The sequence below is a fragment of the Dicentrarchus labrax genome, unplaced genomic scaffold (genome assembly GCF_905237075.1).
Source record: "Dicentrarchus labrax unplaced genomic scaffold, dlabrax2021, whole genome shotgun sequence".
NCBI lineage: Eukaryota > Metazoa > Chordata > Actinopteri > Moronidae > Dicentrarchus > Dicentrarchus labrax.
Window position 1 is genome coordinate 14,866,176 of NW_026136715.1, and position 17,217 is coordinate 14,883,392.

General features: G+C 40.2%; 1 protein-coding gene and 1 long non-coding RNA gene across 2 annotated transcripts; one reads left to right on the forward strand and one right to left on the reverse strand.

The window, feature by feature from the left end:
- Positions 1 to 950: 950 nt before the first annotated feature.
- hoxc1a (homeobox C1a) lies at positions 951 to 10,597 on the reverse strand. Its single transcript, XM_051425793.1, has 2 exons — positions 9,933 to 10,597; positions 951 to 6,271 (listed from the first exon to the last, which is right to left on the reverse strand). The coding sequence occupies exons 1-2, from the start codon at positions 10,495 to 10,497 to the stop codon at positions 5,865 to 5,867; spliced, it is 972 nt and encodes a 323-aa protein (XP_051281753.1). The 5' UTR covers positions 10,498 to 10,597; the 3' UTR covers positions 951 to 5,864.
- A 1,970-nt stretch (positions 10,598 to 12,567) lies between these two features.
- LOC127377685 (uncharacterized) lies at positions 12,568 to 14,899 on the forward strand. Its single transcript, XR_007887737.1, has 2 exons — positions 12,568 to 12,651; positions 13,289 to 14,899. It is a non-coding gene; the product is annotated as an uncharacterized LOC127377685 (long non-coding RNA).
- The last annotated feature ends 2,318 nt before the right edge of the window (positions 14,900 to 17,217 follow it).

Consider the following 17,217-nt stretch of genomic DNA (forward strand, 5'->3'; position numbering starts at 1 on the left):
ACAGTAGGCGTGAGGTTTGATTGAGCACCTGGTCTTCCCCTTTTGCATAAAATGGCTGATGAAAAAATGTGTTTTTATAGCAGCAAGGCCAGTCCTGATGGCCGCTTCACCCGTACCCCCCTCCCTCCTCTCACTCTCTCTTCCTTTCCCTTGCTCCCTTTCTCCCTGTCCATTGTCAAGCTGTCCTCAGGTTGGCTGAAAGGTTGATTACATCATCTGAATCTAATTAGCGAGGAGCAAAAACATCTGTATGTTTGTTTTTCTAATGTTGATTGGTCATTAGTGTAAGCAACAAAATGGCCAGAGATTGCAAAATGTGAGCACAGCCTTCCAAATCAATTTAATAATGCACATTTCCAGTGAAATATTTGCCCACGGCGCCCCTGCACATACTAGGTTTTTTGGGCTGTGAAGCCGACACAAGAATCAATCCTTTCCCTCATGAAATACAGCCAAGATGGCGCTTGACAGAGACTTGATTGAGAAAAGTTCATGAACTGTTCCTTCACTGAACACAGACTGACACGGATGGCTGATTGACAGATGAAACACAAAGAGACATCTGAAAGACAGAGCGGCAACGTCCTCAAACCAGTACCCATCCCCTTCTCCTCTGCCCCCCCCAAAGCCCCACCCCTTCAACCCAGCTCCCCTTCTCCTCTCCTCTCCATATGTCTATGAATCTGTCACTATGGCAACCTCACCCCAGGGGCAGAGGAGGAGGGGGTTGCCTTCGTTCAGACAAATAAGCATCGCAGGGCTCATTTATGATGGTTTGTTTAGGGATTATAATGCACTGATGAGAGGTCAAAACGTGTGTACTTGCACACATCTTTGGAAATAAGCGTGTATGTCTATTTTGGAGTCTATTCACGAGACTGTGTGCAGCATCTTGCAGAGCATATGTGGTTAACTGCTGCACTGTAAACATTTTGCAAGGAAAAAAAGAATAACAAAACATGTATTTATTATTTAACTCTTTTCATATTATACACTTAAGTTTCATGAAATGTTTCCACAAATCTTGTCAGCCAGAAGATGATTTTTCAATGATTCTTTTTTAAAGTAATATTTTAAATTTTCCTCAAGACACACACAAGAAGAGAGCACATGCAGCATACCAAAACAGGACCAGTGCCATTAAATCAGTGGATTATATCAATGGCATCGTTAGCATAGCTGGTTCGAGGTTATGTATCAGATGCAGTATCAGCAAACTGAGTAAAGGCTCATTCCATTGTTTTCCCTTTTTTCCCTTCACTTTATGCTTGTTTGCAACTTTTGAAAGGGCAATCTGAACTGGTGAGTTGACAGAGCTGCATGGGAGAGGTCAGAGAGACTCCACACAATCAGATATGTAGCAGGGCCACCTTGGTTGATTGCACTGATGCTGCATGATGCCACAGGGAGATACTGTATGTGCTGTACATGATCCAGTCCCACACAGTACCAGATGTCTAAGGAAACAGGGAATTTTCCTATGCAACAGACTTGCAACCTTGACACAGTTTCACCTCTGCATGCTCCCCTTCTCACTCTTTTTCCCCCTCTCCTCCCATCCTCATGATACCTTACATTGACTCAAAGGCCACCCCTCCCCCCCTTTCAAGAGCAAATTTCCCTTTGCAGCCAGAAGTGCTGAGTGCTGCTGTTTGCTTTGTACACAGAAATTCGCTGAGGCTGTAAGCTGTCCCCAAACATCTGCTCCCTGGAGTGGAGCAGGAGAGGAGAGGCAAGGGCTGGATTGGTGTACATGTTGTTCAGTGTAGCTCTGTCAGAATGTGTTATGTATGGATTTGTATGTGTTCGTGTGCATGCGCGTGTGAGTGAACAATTATTCAAATAGGTGCTTTGTATCTTTTTGAGCGCTTTATTAGTAGCACCTAGGAAACAAAACACATATTTGTGTAATTGTACACAGGGCATCCAAATATACATAGGTACACACACTCACACAAAAAACAGGTGCACTTCATTTCAACTTTCTTGATGTACAAATTGTTTGGTAGTCAAATATGTGAATGAGCACGATCAAAAAGACTAATAGTCCATGAAAGCCTTGCAAATAAAGAAAAACAGTAAAATCAGACGAACAGAAAAACTCAAAGGGAGGAGAACATTCAAATGATCTGTAATTACAACAACAACTGAGCTATCTATAAGTGCTTCACATAGAATTAGAAAGAGCTTAAGTTGATCAATTGATTTCATTCCCCTGAGCACCGGTAAGGATATTACATGCATATTATGCATTAAGTTAATTTTAGGTCAACTTAGCATTAATTACAATGAGCTTGTGAGGAACCCACTTATATGTATTAATTTAAAATGTAATGTAAGATAATCTGTAAGTTGCATATGCTCTCTCATTGCTCATGCCGCGCATCGCTCCTCAAGAGAACTGCAACAGCTGCCCACATCAGCTTACTTGCAATAGAAGACAATGCAGAAGAAAACAGAGACTGTCAATGGCATCATTCATCATGAACGGATACATCACTGGTTTTAGTTTGAAATCTCAATTTGAGTGTTTTATTTTTAAAAAAAGCAGGTAACTTCACTTTTACAAAATATGTTTGAGCTATTGCACTTTATTATAAATATGTTTCTTATTGAGTTAAATGAATGAGTTAAATAAAGTAGATTTTGGAGGGAATTTCATTCTCAGAAAATTAAAGGAAATTAAAAAAAATATTGTGAAAGCAATTCTAACTTGTTCAGCATCACGACTGTTACTACCTGTGGCAGCAATACATTATGCGTTTTTTTTGGGGTGTTTTATTTACCTTCCATTCACCATGTGTTTGCTTGTGTATAAGCACAGCACAGCTGTCAGTCTCGTGAACTGGCCGTACATCTTCAGGAAGGAATTACAGAAGAGCACAAATTCATCAGAGTAGAGTCACACTCAAATGCTTTCGAACTAAATGTCAGGTCTGAACAAACAATGTGGTTCGCCTTTCATCAATTGAGAGGCAAATGCTGAAGCTGCCACAGGATGAAATTAAAGTGATAGTTCACCCAAAATAAATCAACTCTTCTTTTTCATCCCTATAATTCACATTAAGTTGTTTTTTTTCTTCCACACATTTACTATTTCAAATTGTGTATTTCTAAGTGAATCAATTACACACTAGAAACTGTGATGAAGTAAGTTTGGATTTTTTTTAAAAAGTGTGCACACCTGCTGCAAGCATCCTCTGTGCACATTACAACCTGTAACTTGAAGCCCTGTGGCAAGGGAACATATTTGCACAAGATGATAAAAGAGTTTCTAATAAGGTCAACCTAACACACTTCTCAGTAGGAACAGTGGACATGAGAGGCCATTTTTATATTCACCAACTTCATCATCGCATTTTATCATCATTGTCCTCATCATCATCCTCCTAACCTTCACAAGTGCACTCTGATTTGCATTAAAAAAAGACAGACACATTTGATGGTTTTGTTAAACATTCCACTTTGCACTATTTTGTTTAGAGAAAGACGGCCTTAATGGTCTGTACTTTGTATAAATGCAAATTTTAAATAAATTAGGCTGTACACATTTTAAGTCTAGCTTGCAAGTAAAATCATTCATATCAATTACAAATAAAACTTTTAAATGTTTGCTCTGTCAAAAGCTCCTCTGCAGACCTTTATGTTTGAACTTGAATTCCTTCCTAGCTTTCAGTTAATATTAATGAGATGAACATCATAAAAGATATTGTTTGGAGGGGATTCATTTCTAAATTCTTTAAAAATTATTCAAGCAAGATATGCATGAAATATATAAACAGCGGCATGTAATGAATAGTTGTTCTAAATTTTGTTTATACTGGCTCTGACATGGAATCATATTAAGTGTTAAGTATGCTCCAGTAACTTTAATTTTTCAACTTTGCTATTAAAAATAGGTCTGTAGTTTATATCCAAAAAACCTATTGGGCGAAAAAGACTCTTTCATCCAGTTTATAAAGTGAGCCAGTACCATATTTTTTTGCTTATTAAAATAAGAGATAGGGCAAAAATTAGGTTAGCTCTAGGTGTAGAAAAAAATGCATTATGAGGCCTGGTATGGAATTATAATATGAACAATTATCATATGGCCTGGTCGCCCCTCTATTCAGCTGGATGAAATATTATTTTGTGGACATGGAGACCCACAACCACAACAAAAGCATTTGGAGTTGTTGGAAAAAAAGAGAAAACGGAAAGAATGAAAGAAAGAAAGAAAAGAAAAAGCTTAGACTCCGAGGTCACCCAAATGAATTGTGCATCTCTCTCTCTCTGAGCCGCTGACCGGGTCATCGTTGTCCCGAGGCAAGACAAAGGTCAAGAGGTGAGAGGTGAACTCTGGTGTAACTGCATGCATTAGCTTGGCCTTGCAGCCTTCATGTCCACTCCACTGTCTAATTATTATATTATAAACAGTATTTTATTTACACGACAAATTCCAATGAGGACACCTGTTAAAGGTTTGAAACGGACCTAATTCATTCATTATAATTCTGGCTTTTTTAAAAAATGTATTTCTAAGCGACAACCCCCAGCTGCTTTAACTTTAATTCCTTTGTTGTCATTAATATCCGCTTTGGATGTGGTAACCTTTTCATATCCAGTGCAAACACACGCTAATTGAAAGCTAAACAAAAATATTCCCTCACAGAGAATTAATGCAGCTGATGGCTCATATCTTGATATTAGAACAGACATTAACGTGACAGAAAGGCATTGCGATACGGGGAACATAACAGTGTTTAAGGGCCGAGTTTACAATCATTTACTTTATACGAGATGAGATGTGAATCTGGAAGGAATATTTAGCTGCTCGAACTGCTGGGGACCACACAATTTATTGGTTGATCTGCAAAACAGCCCAGACAGCGTTTTATTGTCTTCTCTCCCGCATGAGTGTTCAAGCTAAATTATCATTTTCTGATGCATGTATAGGGGTAATAAAAGACGCAACAACTCCCGATCGTGATGTTTCTACATGCCATTAACGTGCAGTTACAGATGCATGCAAACGCTCCCAGATTTGTGCCTCAAATAGATGGATCACCACGGATCAATACTCCTAATACGGGCGGTCAATAAATCTATCAGTCAATTACGGTATTTTAATCTCTCCATGGACGACGGATAATGAAAAACCCCAAAACCGGACAAAATACACAACATTAAAGCAGCATGAGAGCTCTGCAAAATGAGCCTGATGATGATCACGTTAAAGATGTCTGTCTACAAAAGGTGCAGCTGACTTTTTCCTCAAATGTGGGCTGTCAGACATGAACAGCCTTTTAATGGATATAATAATAAAAGACATCTCTGTAATGTTGGATCTTGAATTAAGATTAAGAGCAACAGTGTGAATAATTAGCCAGACTCACTCTAATATATATTTTTTTTTCTGTGTCAATAAAATAAACACGGTCCGATGTAGACCTTAAATAAATAAAAATAATTATTTCGTGTTATTTTAAACAAACCTAGGAAGCACGTGTCCTGCTGAATAAATATATTCAAGTAAAGCCATTTCCTGAATGAATTGTTCAAAATAAATAAACAAATAGTCTGCCATAGTTTCTATGGGCAATTAATATAATTTTGTTTCTTCGTTTACATTGTGTAGATAGGAGCGCAATGGAATGACTTGAATTTTAATATTCAAATCAGTGCGCCAGTCTGAAGCCGGGCAGGATGACAAATTGTTTTGACCCGTTCTTGCATGAAGAAACTTGCCATTGCGCTTCTTGCGATAAGCATCCATCGTGGTAAGCAAATAATGGTGAAGCCTGATTGAAACCGATGCAAACGGGAATCAAAACATCTGCAGGCAGACGCCCTCGCTGCGTAACGCATGGCGCAGCTCCTGCGGCTCAGGAGTTCAGGGTCAGGTGTTTTGGCGAGGACGGTCCAGAAGAGGGGCAGGTGTCCAGAGTGTCGGCGTGTGAGTGCGGTGCCGCGGGCCCCGGGTCTGAGAGCAGCCCGTCTCTCTGTAATTTCTTCTGCTTCATGCGTCTGTTCTGAAACCAAACTTTCACCTGCGTCTCGCTGAGCTGCAGGGCGCTGGCGACCTCCACCCGCCTGGCCCGCGTCAAGTACTTGTTGAAGTGGAACTCCTTCTCCAGCTCGGTCAGCTGCTTGGTGCTGAAGCTGGTCCTCGGGGCCCCGTTCACCGTGGGATGGCCATCCGTGCAGATGCTGCTGCTGCTGCTGCTTCCAGCCTCCACAGCACCGAGGCCCGAGCCAACAATACTGAACCCACAGGTCATGTGCATCCTGGCTGGGAACAGAGGACATGAAAACAGTCGTCAGCAAGATCAATGAGGTTATCCACAAAAGAAGCACAAAACCCTTCTGCATAAAATTATCCACGCCTATAAACAGGAAATAACATGAAAAATTATTCCAGAGTTGAAACAGGAAAGAAAATCTAATATAATAAACTTTGGTCAATGTAATTTTCTGTAGTTATAACTTTTGTATAAATGCTCAGAAATGAAATCAAATATTTATTATAGATCTATTACAGATCTATATAATGCTGACCTGGTAAATTGTGTGATAAGGAGGGATATAAATAAATAAATAATCACAGGTTTGTTTGATACAGAAGCAATGATTTAAACAAATATTCAAGCATTCAGTATAATGATTTCCAAGGAATTGGCCCCGAGCCAGTATGTTGATTTAAAGTCTTCACCTGGGAGCCATTTTTCTGTTTGCATATCAAAGATGTATTTCACTGTGGTATCAACTCTAGCAATAGCCTATAGGCACTTTGCAAATTCTTTGGTGCTGTAAAACAGGTGGATGGGGAATTATGTGTTATCTGGTGTGGACATAATAACAGAAACACCTGTACAGTTTAATGCAATCTCATGCAACAGCATCACAAACTACAGCATGAAAAATGAAAGGAGATTTGAATCCACACATCTGACTCTCAAAGATTGTAGTGTTTCACATCTTTATTGTAAATGTGTTACTTTGGAAGTGTGTACTAGACTAAGTTCAGCAAATAGTAGTACAAAATGTGCCCATGCATATTGCAGATGTATAGAAAAGTAGTCAGAGAAATGTTTGGCGATTCAAAACAACTTGGTGGCGTTTACAGTCCATTAACATCAGAATCATTAATAATTTGCCTTTAGGCCTTTCTGTGTCAATGACAGTTTAACAGTTTACAAATCCTTTCAAACATTGCATTAATGACAAATGTCTCCATTTTTTCCTCTGAGGTTTCTGGGTCACACATTAAAGTATCATCTGTGCTACTTATGTGCAATGAATGACAGGAACCGCAGCTATATCTTGATTTTTCATCCCTGACTTTGTGGGTAAGTCGTCAGTGAGTCTTTGCTGGTGAGAAAATGTGCTGCTGCTGCATAATGGAGTCAGTGTGCCAGGTGTAGTGCAATGTCTCCCACAACAATTCATAGGGAGGAAGGTTAACAGGCCTCTAGCCACTTGGAAAAGCATAGCAGATGGAAAGGTCAGTTATAGGATAAATGTCGACATCTGTGTTTTAAGGAAATGAATGTCAAGGTAGGCAAGCCTGTGAATTAGAGGGCAGCGAATATGAAGAACCAATACAGAGGAACTGTACGTAATTATGAACTTCAGCTTTCAGGAGTGCAAATCACATGCACATTCTGATTAATGGCTCCAAAGATAATAGAATTGATGCCGGCCAGAAGGCATAAAAGAATCAAACTAAATATTTGAGGAATGACTTGCACGCTTAAAAATAGCCAGCCAGCAAAGGGAATGGAAGGGCCTTCCAAGCCAAGGAGAGGGAAGAAGAAAAGGGATAGATCGATACACATTGCCTCAGTCATCTGGGCATCCAGCCCACAGTAATTCAGGTGCTGTCAAAGCATAATTGAAGAATGACGCACTGGGAGTATATACACTGAGCCAGGAGATCAGGTTACTGCAGGTCTGTGGAGGCCTTTCAGCACCGAAGAATACGCGGGACTTTGTTTTGTGCCAAAACCAATACAACCTCCAGAGGAAAGCATACTTTCACTAATGACTCTTTTACAAGTTACACAGTAGCGCTAATGAGTTACTCCTACAGATGATCCCCTTCAGAGAGATACAGAAAGAGGTTACAAAGATACTAACAGTACTGCGAGGAGATGTCTTTGTGTGCGTGGGTGGGTGTGAGCAAATGGCTTTCTCAAGTGCACGGATTTGGATCAGATGAGTGGCTAATGTGTTTTATGAATAAAATGAATCCTACAGAAGTCAAAGGTGTTGTTACCACCTTCTGTTTCCCTCAGAGTGGCATCATCAGAGAAATGTTTACCCACTAATCTAAATGCCGAAGTAGGTGCAAGTGAGCAAAAGCTAGAAATTGTAGTTCTGTGTTTGTTGTATCTTAGAATATTGCAATCTTACAACAAATATCACAAGGAAAATGTTTCTCAAGGTGTGTGAAAGCACACTTCATTATCCTTTAATCTGACCTTTAATGAAACCTTCATCTTTTTGTCAGTTTGTGCTTGAAAATCAAATGTGTTGTGTCACCTTTGGCCTCTTTACCCTTTGTGTTGCGTGATGCGTAAATGCCATTTACTCCCTAATTTGAATTTTGAGCAAGTAAATGAGAAATTAGGGGGGTAAAGCTAGACATTGTAGTTTTGTGTTTGTTGCATCATGAGACACAGCAGTGGAATCAAAGGTGTTGATGTTACATTTTGTGCAAACTGAATCCATTATACAGCCTCACCAGGAATCATGTGTTGGGTTTGATGATTCACATCATTTTACACACTGATGTGAATCTTGCAGCACTTCTGTGTTTGTTTGCATTCCTTGCAGAGAAACTCAGGCCTACAGCAAACTGTCTGTGGTAATGACCAACTTGCATCTTTGGTCACTGAACATTTGGGTCAGCAGCACGCTTACAGCAGACAGGGACAGTGCTGTACCAAAAAAAACAAGACTGGACCACCACTGTAGTAAATCTTCGTCCATGTAAAATTTATGAAACCCAACCCAAGTACAGTGGCCAGTCAGTCAGCTGACATTATTGATCAAATGAAGGATCTATATAAGATACTATAAATCACATAAAATTGAGGATTGATAGGCATTTTTCACATTAGTAGGCTATCTGTATTTTTTTTTAAAGTCTGGGATGTGTATTCTTCTGTGGGCTCTCTGCCCAGGACTCATCACTCAGGGAAATGATGATCTGTGACAGCAATTATGTTAAAAAGGTGGACACATGTAAAGGTGCTGCAAACTGAAATCAATACACAAGGGCTTTCATTACAAACAGACAACTAATCAATACTCAGGGAGCACTCCAGCTTACAGGAGTAAGTTTTACTCAACTTCCTGTGAGTCTCGACAGCCAGTGGTCTGTTGCATTATTCAAAGACTACTGGTTAGTAAGGGCAAGGGTAAATAATTGATCATTTTCTGGGTTGAATATAGGCTACACTGTGGCCATGAGCAGGCCCTTTCACTGTTACGCCACCTTCCTTGTGTTTACAGTCTAAATCCTGCTTGCAACAGTAGGTGGAGCGAATGTTAAATGAGCCAACAGCCACTAACATGGCACCGTTAAGGAAATAGTAACTGAGTCCTCATGTGCTTATTCAAATGTGGAGTCGCGTAAACAGTTATTGTTGGCTTCCGAGCGTGTTGATATGCTATTTAAAAATGAAGGAAATTAAAAAAAAATTTAAATTCAACTTCAGTTTGTTGCTGACGGAGGAAATTGTGCACGGTGACGCACCAAACACGTCAGCTATTTTTTTCCTCTTTTTTTCCAACTTGAAGACAAAACTTCAACCAAACTTTCCCAACTGTAACTGGAGTTAACCAAAGCTTCAAATTAAACATGAACTATTTTATCCTGTGTACATTTACGTCTCAAGGTTGCTTTACCCCCCCTACCACCACCCCCTTCTCCAGCTCCGACTTACCCGCCCGGTGCTGACTCCTCTTCACTCTCATCCACTCAAAAGTTTGACTGTTTACGTCCATATCAGCTACGCTGCAGTCCGAGCTGGCTGAACTCCCCACGGCGACGTGAATCTCGGGGCCATTGTGGGAGTAGATTTGAATTTGTTCTGTAAGTGACCCAAAACGGGACTGTGGCGTCTCGTCGTTATTTGACGCAGAGTATCCGCGTCCTGGAGAGCTCTGCCCCTGCGCCCTGCACCGCCAGGGGACACGGGACGAGTGGGGGCAGGCCGGTGTCGAGAAGCCCTCGAGAGTCTCACACGGTGGAGGAGGAGGAGGAGGAGGAGGAGGGCTGTCCAAAGAGGTGCACAGAGTCAAACTGTTGGAGAGAGTTAAGTACCGGGGATGCGGTGTGTTAAATCCTGAGGCTACTTCAGCCTCCTGTTTCCCCTCCTCATCTCGACTGCCGAGTTCAGGATGAGTCCTGCCATCCAGGTCCCGGTTTATGACCTCTTTCGCTCGGCAGCAGCCCGTGAACAGAGGGCTACTCTCCCCTTCGGCCGTTAACTCTTGATAGGAAGTCATTATCACCTCTCCCCCTGCATAATCATTGGACGGGGGGTTCACTTCACGCCCGGCCTCTCGAGCATCCAGTAACGCATGGTCAGGCGGCTGGACGACCGTGGGGACATTCCTCAGAGGAGAAACAGCAGTCCCTGATTGATGGAGATGACGTGCCCTCCTGGTCTCGGCCAATAGCTGGACATCTCTGTCATCAGGAGAGAGGACAACACTGATTAAGCCGTGCGAGCAAGTTGAGAAACTCACTTCAGGTCAACATTTTAGGGCAGGCCGTTGCAAAAAGAAAAAAAAAACTACAAACATCCTTAAAGGCAGCAATGAAGTACATCATCATCCTCACCAGAGTGAGGGCCTTGCCGGGCCGCTCACCTATGCAGACAGGTAGGCTGTGATGTCAGACATGTTAGTGTGTCAAGAGAAATGTGCTGTGGGTCAAATTCTGGTATTTTGGTTATTTTTCACGACAACAATGAAAACTTTTTTCCCCCAAAAAAAGCAAAATTAGCATAATCTAGACCTACATTGATGGAGCTAATGGATTATGCAAATCTGCAAAGGCTTCTTGAAAACCCCAAGGCCCTCTTTAGCAAAGGGCTTAGGTCATGTGAAAGGCACACTTAATGGGTTCAGAGGTCGTGACAGCTGGTATTTAGAAGTTCAGTGGCAGCAGATTTGTAATTAGCCTCGAACAAATACCAAAAAAAGAAAGAAAAAATGGCGGAGATCAAAAAGTTGTAACTGACAGAGAGGACATGTTTAGTAGCTCCTCGGCTCCCTCCGCCCAAAAAAAGAGAGCGTGTTCATTTATGTTTGCTATAGAGGGCCCAGAAACTGCTTTTAGCTCCGTGCAACGCATCTGTGTGTTTACCCAGGAATGAATGATCGTGTGATACTATTCACGCATGTGCAAACAAAGCTACATGCCGCTATTTAAACTTGAGTGACAAAAACAAACAGAAAGTCACTCCCAAACTGCATGCACAGGATGAGTTGGAGACAATAGATACAAGTCCAGGGCTGTTGAGTCCACACTGCCTTAAAAAAAAAAACATGCAGACAATGCAGCTGGCTTGAGCTTCAGTGCTACGGTACATACACAGGAACTCAGCCCAGTATTTTCACCTCCAACACAGAAGTGAAAATGTCAAGAAGCTTCAGAGCAGAAGGAGTTTTTCCTGAAGTCTGGGTGACCCACTTCCAAATACACACAGTGTCGCTGAACGTGCTCGCATCCATTCTAAATAACAGGAATGAATAAAGCTAATAATATTCTAATGTTATGTATGTTAATGTCTGATCTTCAAACACTTTAATTGTGTTGTTTTAAATTTAAAAGTAAAGAGATGGCGTCATGTGTTCAAGAAAACTAGTTTTATTTTCTCCGAACTTCAGCCATGTTTCATGTGATTGACTGACGCACAAAAGATCACTGAAGACGAGCAGTGGTGCTGAAATTATGTTACATTTAAATTAAATTAAATTATTTAGAATTCCTTGGAATTATTTATTTGTCCTGCCCCTGTATAATATAATAATTAATATTAATATTTAATATGTTGATTAAATATGCAGGCGGGTTTTAGTTATTATTATTATTATATTTTCAGATAACTGTACAAAACTACCACCCATAACGTTTGACAAAAACCTGAACTTAAAACAACAATCTGTTACTGTTCTCGTCGTTTTATTTGAACAATATTTCCTATGTCTTTTAAGTCTGCAGTAATTACAAAATAATTCAGCGTAATGAACAACTTCTAACTGCATTCTTACAACACAGAAATATGGTCCCAGCTGTGGGAGTTAATGGGATTCTACAGGCAGCGATGTGCTGAATGACTGAGTGCAATATATCCCTTCTCTCCATGCATTTGCAGGGTGCACTGATCCATCTTCATGTCAGCTCGGAGGTTACTCAGGGTTCACGCGCTAGCTTGTTTCTCTCCTCCACACTCAATAAATAAATCTCTGCAGCTTTCTGTTTACCGCCTGAATATAAATTTGTTTGCAGTCGATCGAAGACCTGTGCGGAGGTATTAGAAATTGTATTTCTGTAATGGCTTTCAGCAGAGGGAGGGAGGGACGGAGGGGGAGGAGGTTGCAGAGAGGGGAAAAGAAGAAGAAGAAGAAGAAGAAGAAGAAGAGAAAAAACAGGTGTGAGCAATCTCTGCTTTCTTCATATGCAAACGAATTTTTAAAAATGCAGCAGCCTCAGCCTATTACAGCCTTCAGACATATTCAAATTACATTTAAAACCAAGTAACCTTTTTATCTTGTAGGACAAGAACAGCAATCCATGTTTGTGCCATATGTTTGATTAGCATATTTGAAGTGTTGTTCCACATCCCTGCCCAGCACCTTTTATGCAACAGAAGTTATATTATCGCATAAAAGAGAAAAAACACACAAGTGATCTTTAGCTGAGGCTCCTTCCTCTGGACAGCTTGTTCCCCCCTAAACCACAAATTCTGAATAAGGTGGCTTCAGGAATAAGAAAGAGAAAAATCTCACAATTTTGGTGAAATGGATTCTACAAATCTGAATTTGATTTACCTCAAACCAAATTCTGCACCCCACATAGAGCAGAAAAAACAATATTTTGCCCCCCCAAAAAAAAATCCTCTTCTCTTCAGACATTTCCCATTATGATCATATTGTCTCTGTTGTTTTGACTGGAGGTGAGGCAAACATGGCAGCACTTGGGTGGCTGTGTCAGGAGGCAGGGAAAGAGGGAAAGAATATTGACTGATGCTAATTTGTTTTGCGTCCATGCTCTGATGTGTGTCAATAGGCAGTCGAGGGCCTGGGATCAGTGCTGTCCGTGCTCGGATTACCTCCGTGGTTTGAATTGAACTCTCATCCTGCTGCTTGTGACATGACGCTGTACGGCCGCTGTTGACACCAGACCCTTGTTTAACCCTCCAACATTGTCAAGCCTCATTATACGTCAGCTCTTGACCCTCACAAGACTGGAAATTAACCAGTGCTGACAGACGACTGTCACCACCGGCCAGGGAGGTCACTGCCGTTAATGCAGTTCCAGGACGGGAAGATGACAGCCATCTATGCCGTGTTTATGGAGCCCAGGCCCATCAACGTGGGATCATGATAGAGCTGTAATGTAGAGACGGACAAAGAGAAATAAAGTAAGAGAAAAAGAAATAAAGGGTCAGAGACACAGACACAGATATTCAAGCGTGGCACATTGACCGGTTGAAAGATGGCTATTTTATATGATTGATAGAGCATGTCTGTGTTTCTCAAGTATTGACATTTTTGAAAAATAGTGATGTCAGAAGTAAGGTTTAGCTTAGTGTATACCCAGCCCACACACAATCCAGGGAATACCTCTTAAAAACAAAAAAAACCCATCCACTCACAGTGTGAAATTCTAATAATTGTCCTCGCTTCATTGTTGAATGGTATGAAATCTGTCACAGTACATGAACCATAATCATAAATCCAATGCAACTACTGTGCAAATGGCCAGGGACATTACAGATAACTGCATTCTGCACAGGCTCAACAGTGTGACAATGAAGCAATACCTTGCTAATACCAGGACTTTTCAACAATAGCCTGTAGTATGTACTGCAGCGCTTCACAGCTTCAGTGAGCCAAGAGGCTTCGAGTCGGCAGAATCCCAAACATCATGACAACAAGCCATCAGTCATCTTCCCCCCAAGCTGCTGTGCACACTTGTGTGTTTCCGGAGTTCTTACTGTGGGAAATGAGCAGGGTTAAACATGAAACAGGAGGAAATGTTCATCATTGCAGCACAGTCTGCATTATTCCCCCTCATACGGCATTGTTTTCGCTGCAGGGAAAGAGAAGGAGTGGTTTTTAATTTTTTTTTTTGCTTAAACATCCCCTGCTTGTTCACAATGCAGATCAGTACTCTACTGTGCATGCTAATCATGGTTAATAGCAAAATGCTGATAGAAAAATGACACTGTATTAAGAAAGCACTAATCTTCTGTTGAGATTCAGGAAGGATTATTACTGCAGTCAAAAAAGGAAAAATGTCAACCATGGTGACGTTTGAGAGTTAAAAGTCTAGATAATCAAGGTATTGGATAATGACGACATCTATATATTAGTTTAATGTCATTTATTTCCAATTAAGTATGTTTAATTATCTTTTTTCTCACTGTCTGATATTAAAATATAATCTGTGTCAGCTCGTTCCTGTTCTCTATTGAAGCTATATGATGTGAAGAATTCCAATTCCAACCATCGGCTCCATGAAATTTATGGCTGCATATTCCATCAAATGGAAATATTCTAGGTGTCTCGTGCATCATTTTATACGCATTTCCCGAAAATGCAGGCTGACATATTTTGTATCTTTGGAAACTTTGGTCTCTCTAGTAGAATTCAAAATAAAGTTAACTGGCTTAGATCAACGTGTGGCTGCACAGCAGCAGAGTTATTACTGTTTCAGAAATGTTTAGTTTTCAACAAGGATGATTCATACAGTCAATAAAATAAAAATGTGAATCGTGTGTTCCAGTTTTAACCCTTATATTTTGTTCACATTGGCCTTTCTTCCTAATTGTTTGGAGTCCCAGACACATAAACAGAACCAACAATTTGCTAAACTAACTAAATGTTGTTTTCTTTAAATACTTTTTGGATTTTCTCCTAAAACACAATATGTAGAAAAGTATTGAAGTGGTTCCAGTGGCCACAAAATGGGCTTGCACAAGTGATGAATGTGACAAAATATGGAAATGACCATGAATCGTTAGAGATATATTTTATTTGAGCTTAGAGTGGACCAAACAACAGCATGGGCTGGATATTCCATTGTATATTTCCAATATATTTCATTTTGCTGATCTTATTATCTTTATGTCCTTTGTTGCCTGTGAGATTTTTCCACACAACCAAAAGAAAGTGTGTATTGATTAGATTCGGTGTGATAAAGCCATTGGGTGTTAAATACTTCTTGAGTGATCAATAATGGTCAACATGTGACATTTAGCTAGGTGGCTGTTGTGATTACGAGTTCATTCATTTAACTGGTGCTCTTCAGGGGGAAAAGTGAGCTCCAGCAGGTGACTTGCTCCCTGTGCACAGTGCCGCTCACCACAGCTGAGACAGTTTCATCACCAACTTACCTTTTTATTGTCACCGATCATCCTTAACTGGGAAGCATTTAAAATGTCATTGATCTTGATAATGCCGTGCCGTAATATGACAGTAACAGTTGTATGAGATTCAGGAAGTCAAATTTCCAAGATTGATGAGTCGTAGCAGTTGAGTTATAATCCATCCACCTGAGTAATGCTCAGGCTCTGTTCCACATGAAGGAGCAGACAAATAAATAAAACCCATAAAGGTGACACAGGAAATTGATACTTAACAATCATCTTGAGCAACAAGCACCTGGAGAGACTGGTGGGCAGCAGTTACTACTGTGGAGGGAAAAGGCTGAGAAGGTTAATAGGTCATAAAAAGAACAAAACCTCCTAAAGGCCAGGCATAAAAGTTCAGGATTTTGCTCAACAGTGGACCAAAGTATTGCATGTGACAGTCACACTATGGGAAGGTTTTACTTCTATTACTTCCATCACATAAAACATCCAAATCTCAAACTCAATGGTTTTAAAGAAAAACTGAAAACAAGTCCCAACAATCTTTAATACTACGTTCACCCCAGTTTCTATTCAATGCTTTACTAATGTGCTGCAATAATGTAACCTAATGTTTTTTAGTTAATTTGGGAGCTTTTCCAATTTTTTTCTGTTTAAGTCTCCATGCCATCCTCTTACCATGAATATTTCACTAAATCCAGCCTGTAATCGTGGCACCCTTTTCCAGTGCTTTATTCACCAAAATGGTCTTTGACAGAGCGGTGTCTGAGCTGTTTTTTTTATGGTTTTCTTATATACAGTCTATTGATCAGCTATGTGACCTATGAATCACCATAATATCACCAAGTATCCAAGACAAACCGGATATGGTCATTTACAAGATATTATAAAATACTACTATTACATACTACACCACAATACATACTATTACAAAACAATGTTTTACCAACCTTTCAAAATAGTCTTTAGCAAACATATTCCATGGTTGAAAGAGTTGAATTTCCAACTTTTGATACATTTGCTGCTTTGTATTAAAAATAGAGATTCAACGTTTTTAGCCAAAACGTGTATAAACGATGATGCTCTGGAAAAGAGTTGTGTGACTTGAGTGTGGTTTTGTGGTATTTGTACTGTATATTTTATATTTATGCCTATGTATGTATTGTACATAAACATAATTTTGCAAGTATGTTATGTCAACACAGCTTCATGACTGAATCAACCCAAATTGAATCTCAACAGTGACTACAAGATACAGTAAACACAGTGATGGAAGTGGAATTATCATGCAAAATGACCCATTGCAGAACAATGTAAATTGGTTTATAATCTATAATTTGATTAATGCACGTACTGGCTGTAGACAGGGCCTTTCGTGTTGTTTGCAGCCACTGTAGTTTCTCCTACAGGCTTGGAAGGTGAGCTATATTTAAATGGTTGCAGTCTGTAATATTACTGCTATAGATGCCACTGAATCCGATACACACTGGTCCTTTAATGAATGAATAAATAGTAAATAAATAGATGTCAAACCAAGGCCACAGTATTGAAAGAGTTTTTTGTTCTTTTGGAGTGTGTTTATCCCAGTTTATACAATTTTGTGAAGTGTGTCAGTAACTGT

Excerpts from the sequence above, each read along its gene's own strand:
- hoxc1a (XM_051425793.1), bottom strand. The coding sequence starts at position 10,497 with ATGACTTCCTATCAAGAGTTAACGGCCGAAGGGGAGAGTAGCCCTCTG. Across the intron at positions 6,272-9,932 it reads GAGGAGTCAGCACCGGGCGG|CCAGGATGCACATGACCTGT; the intron begins GTAAGTCGGAGC and ends CTCTGTTCCCAG.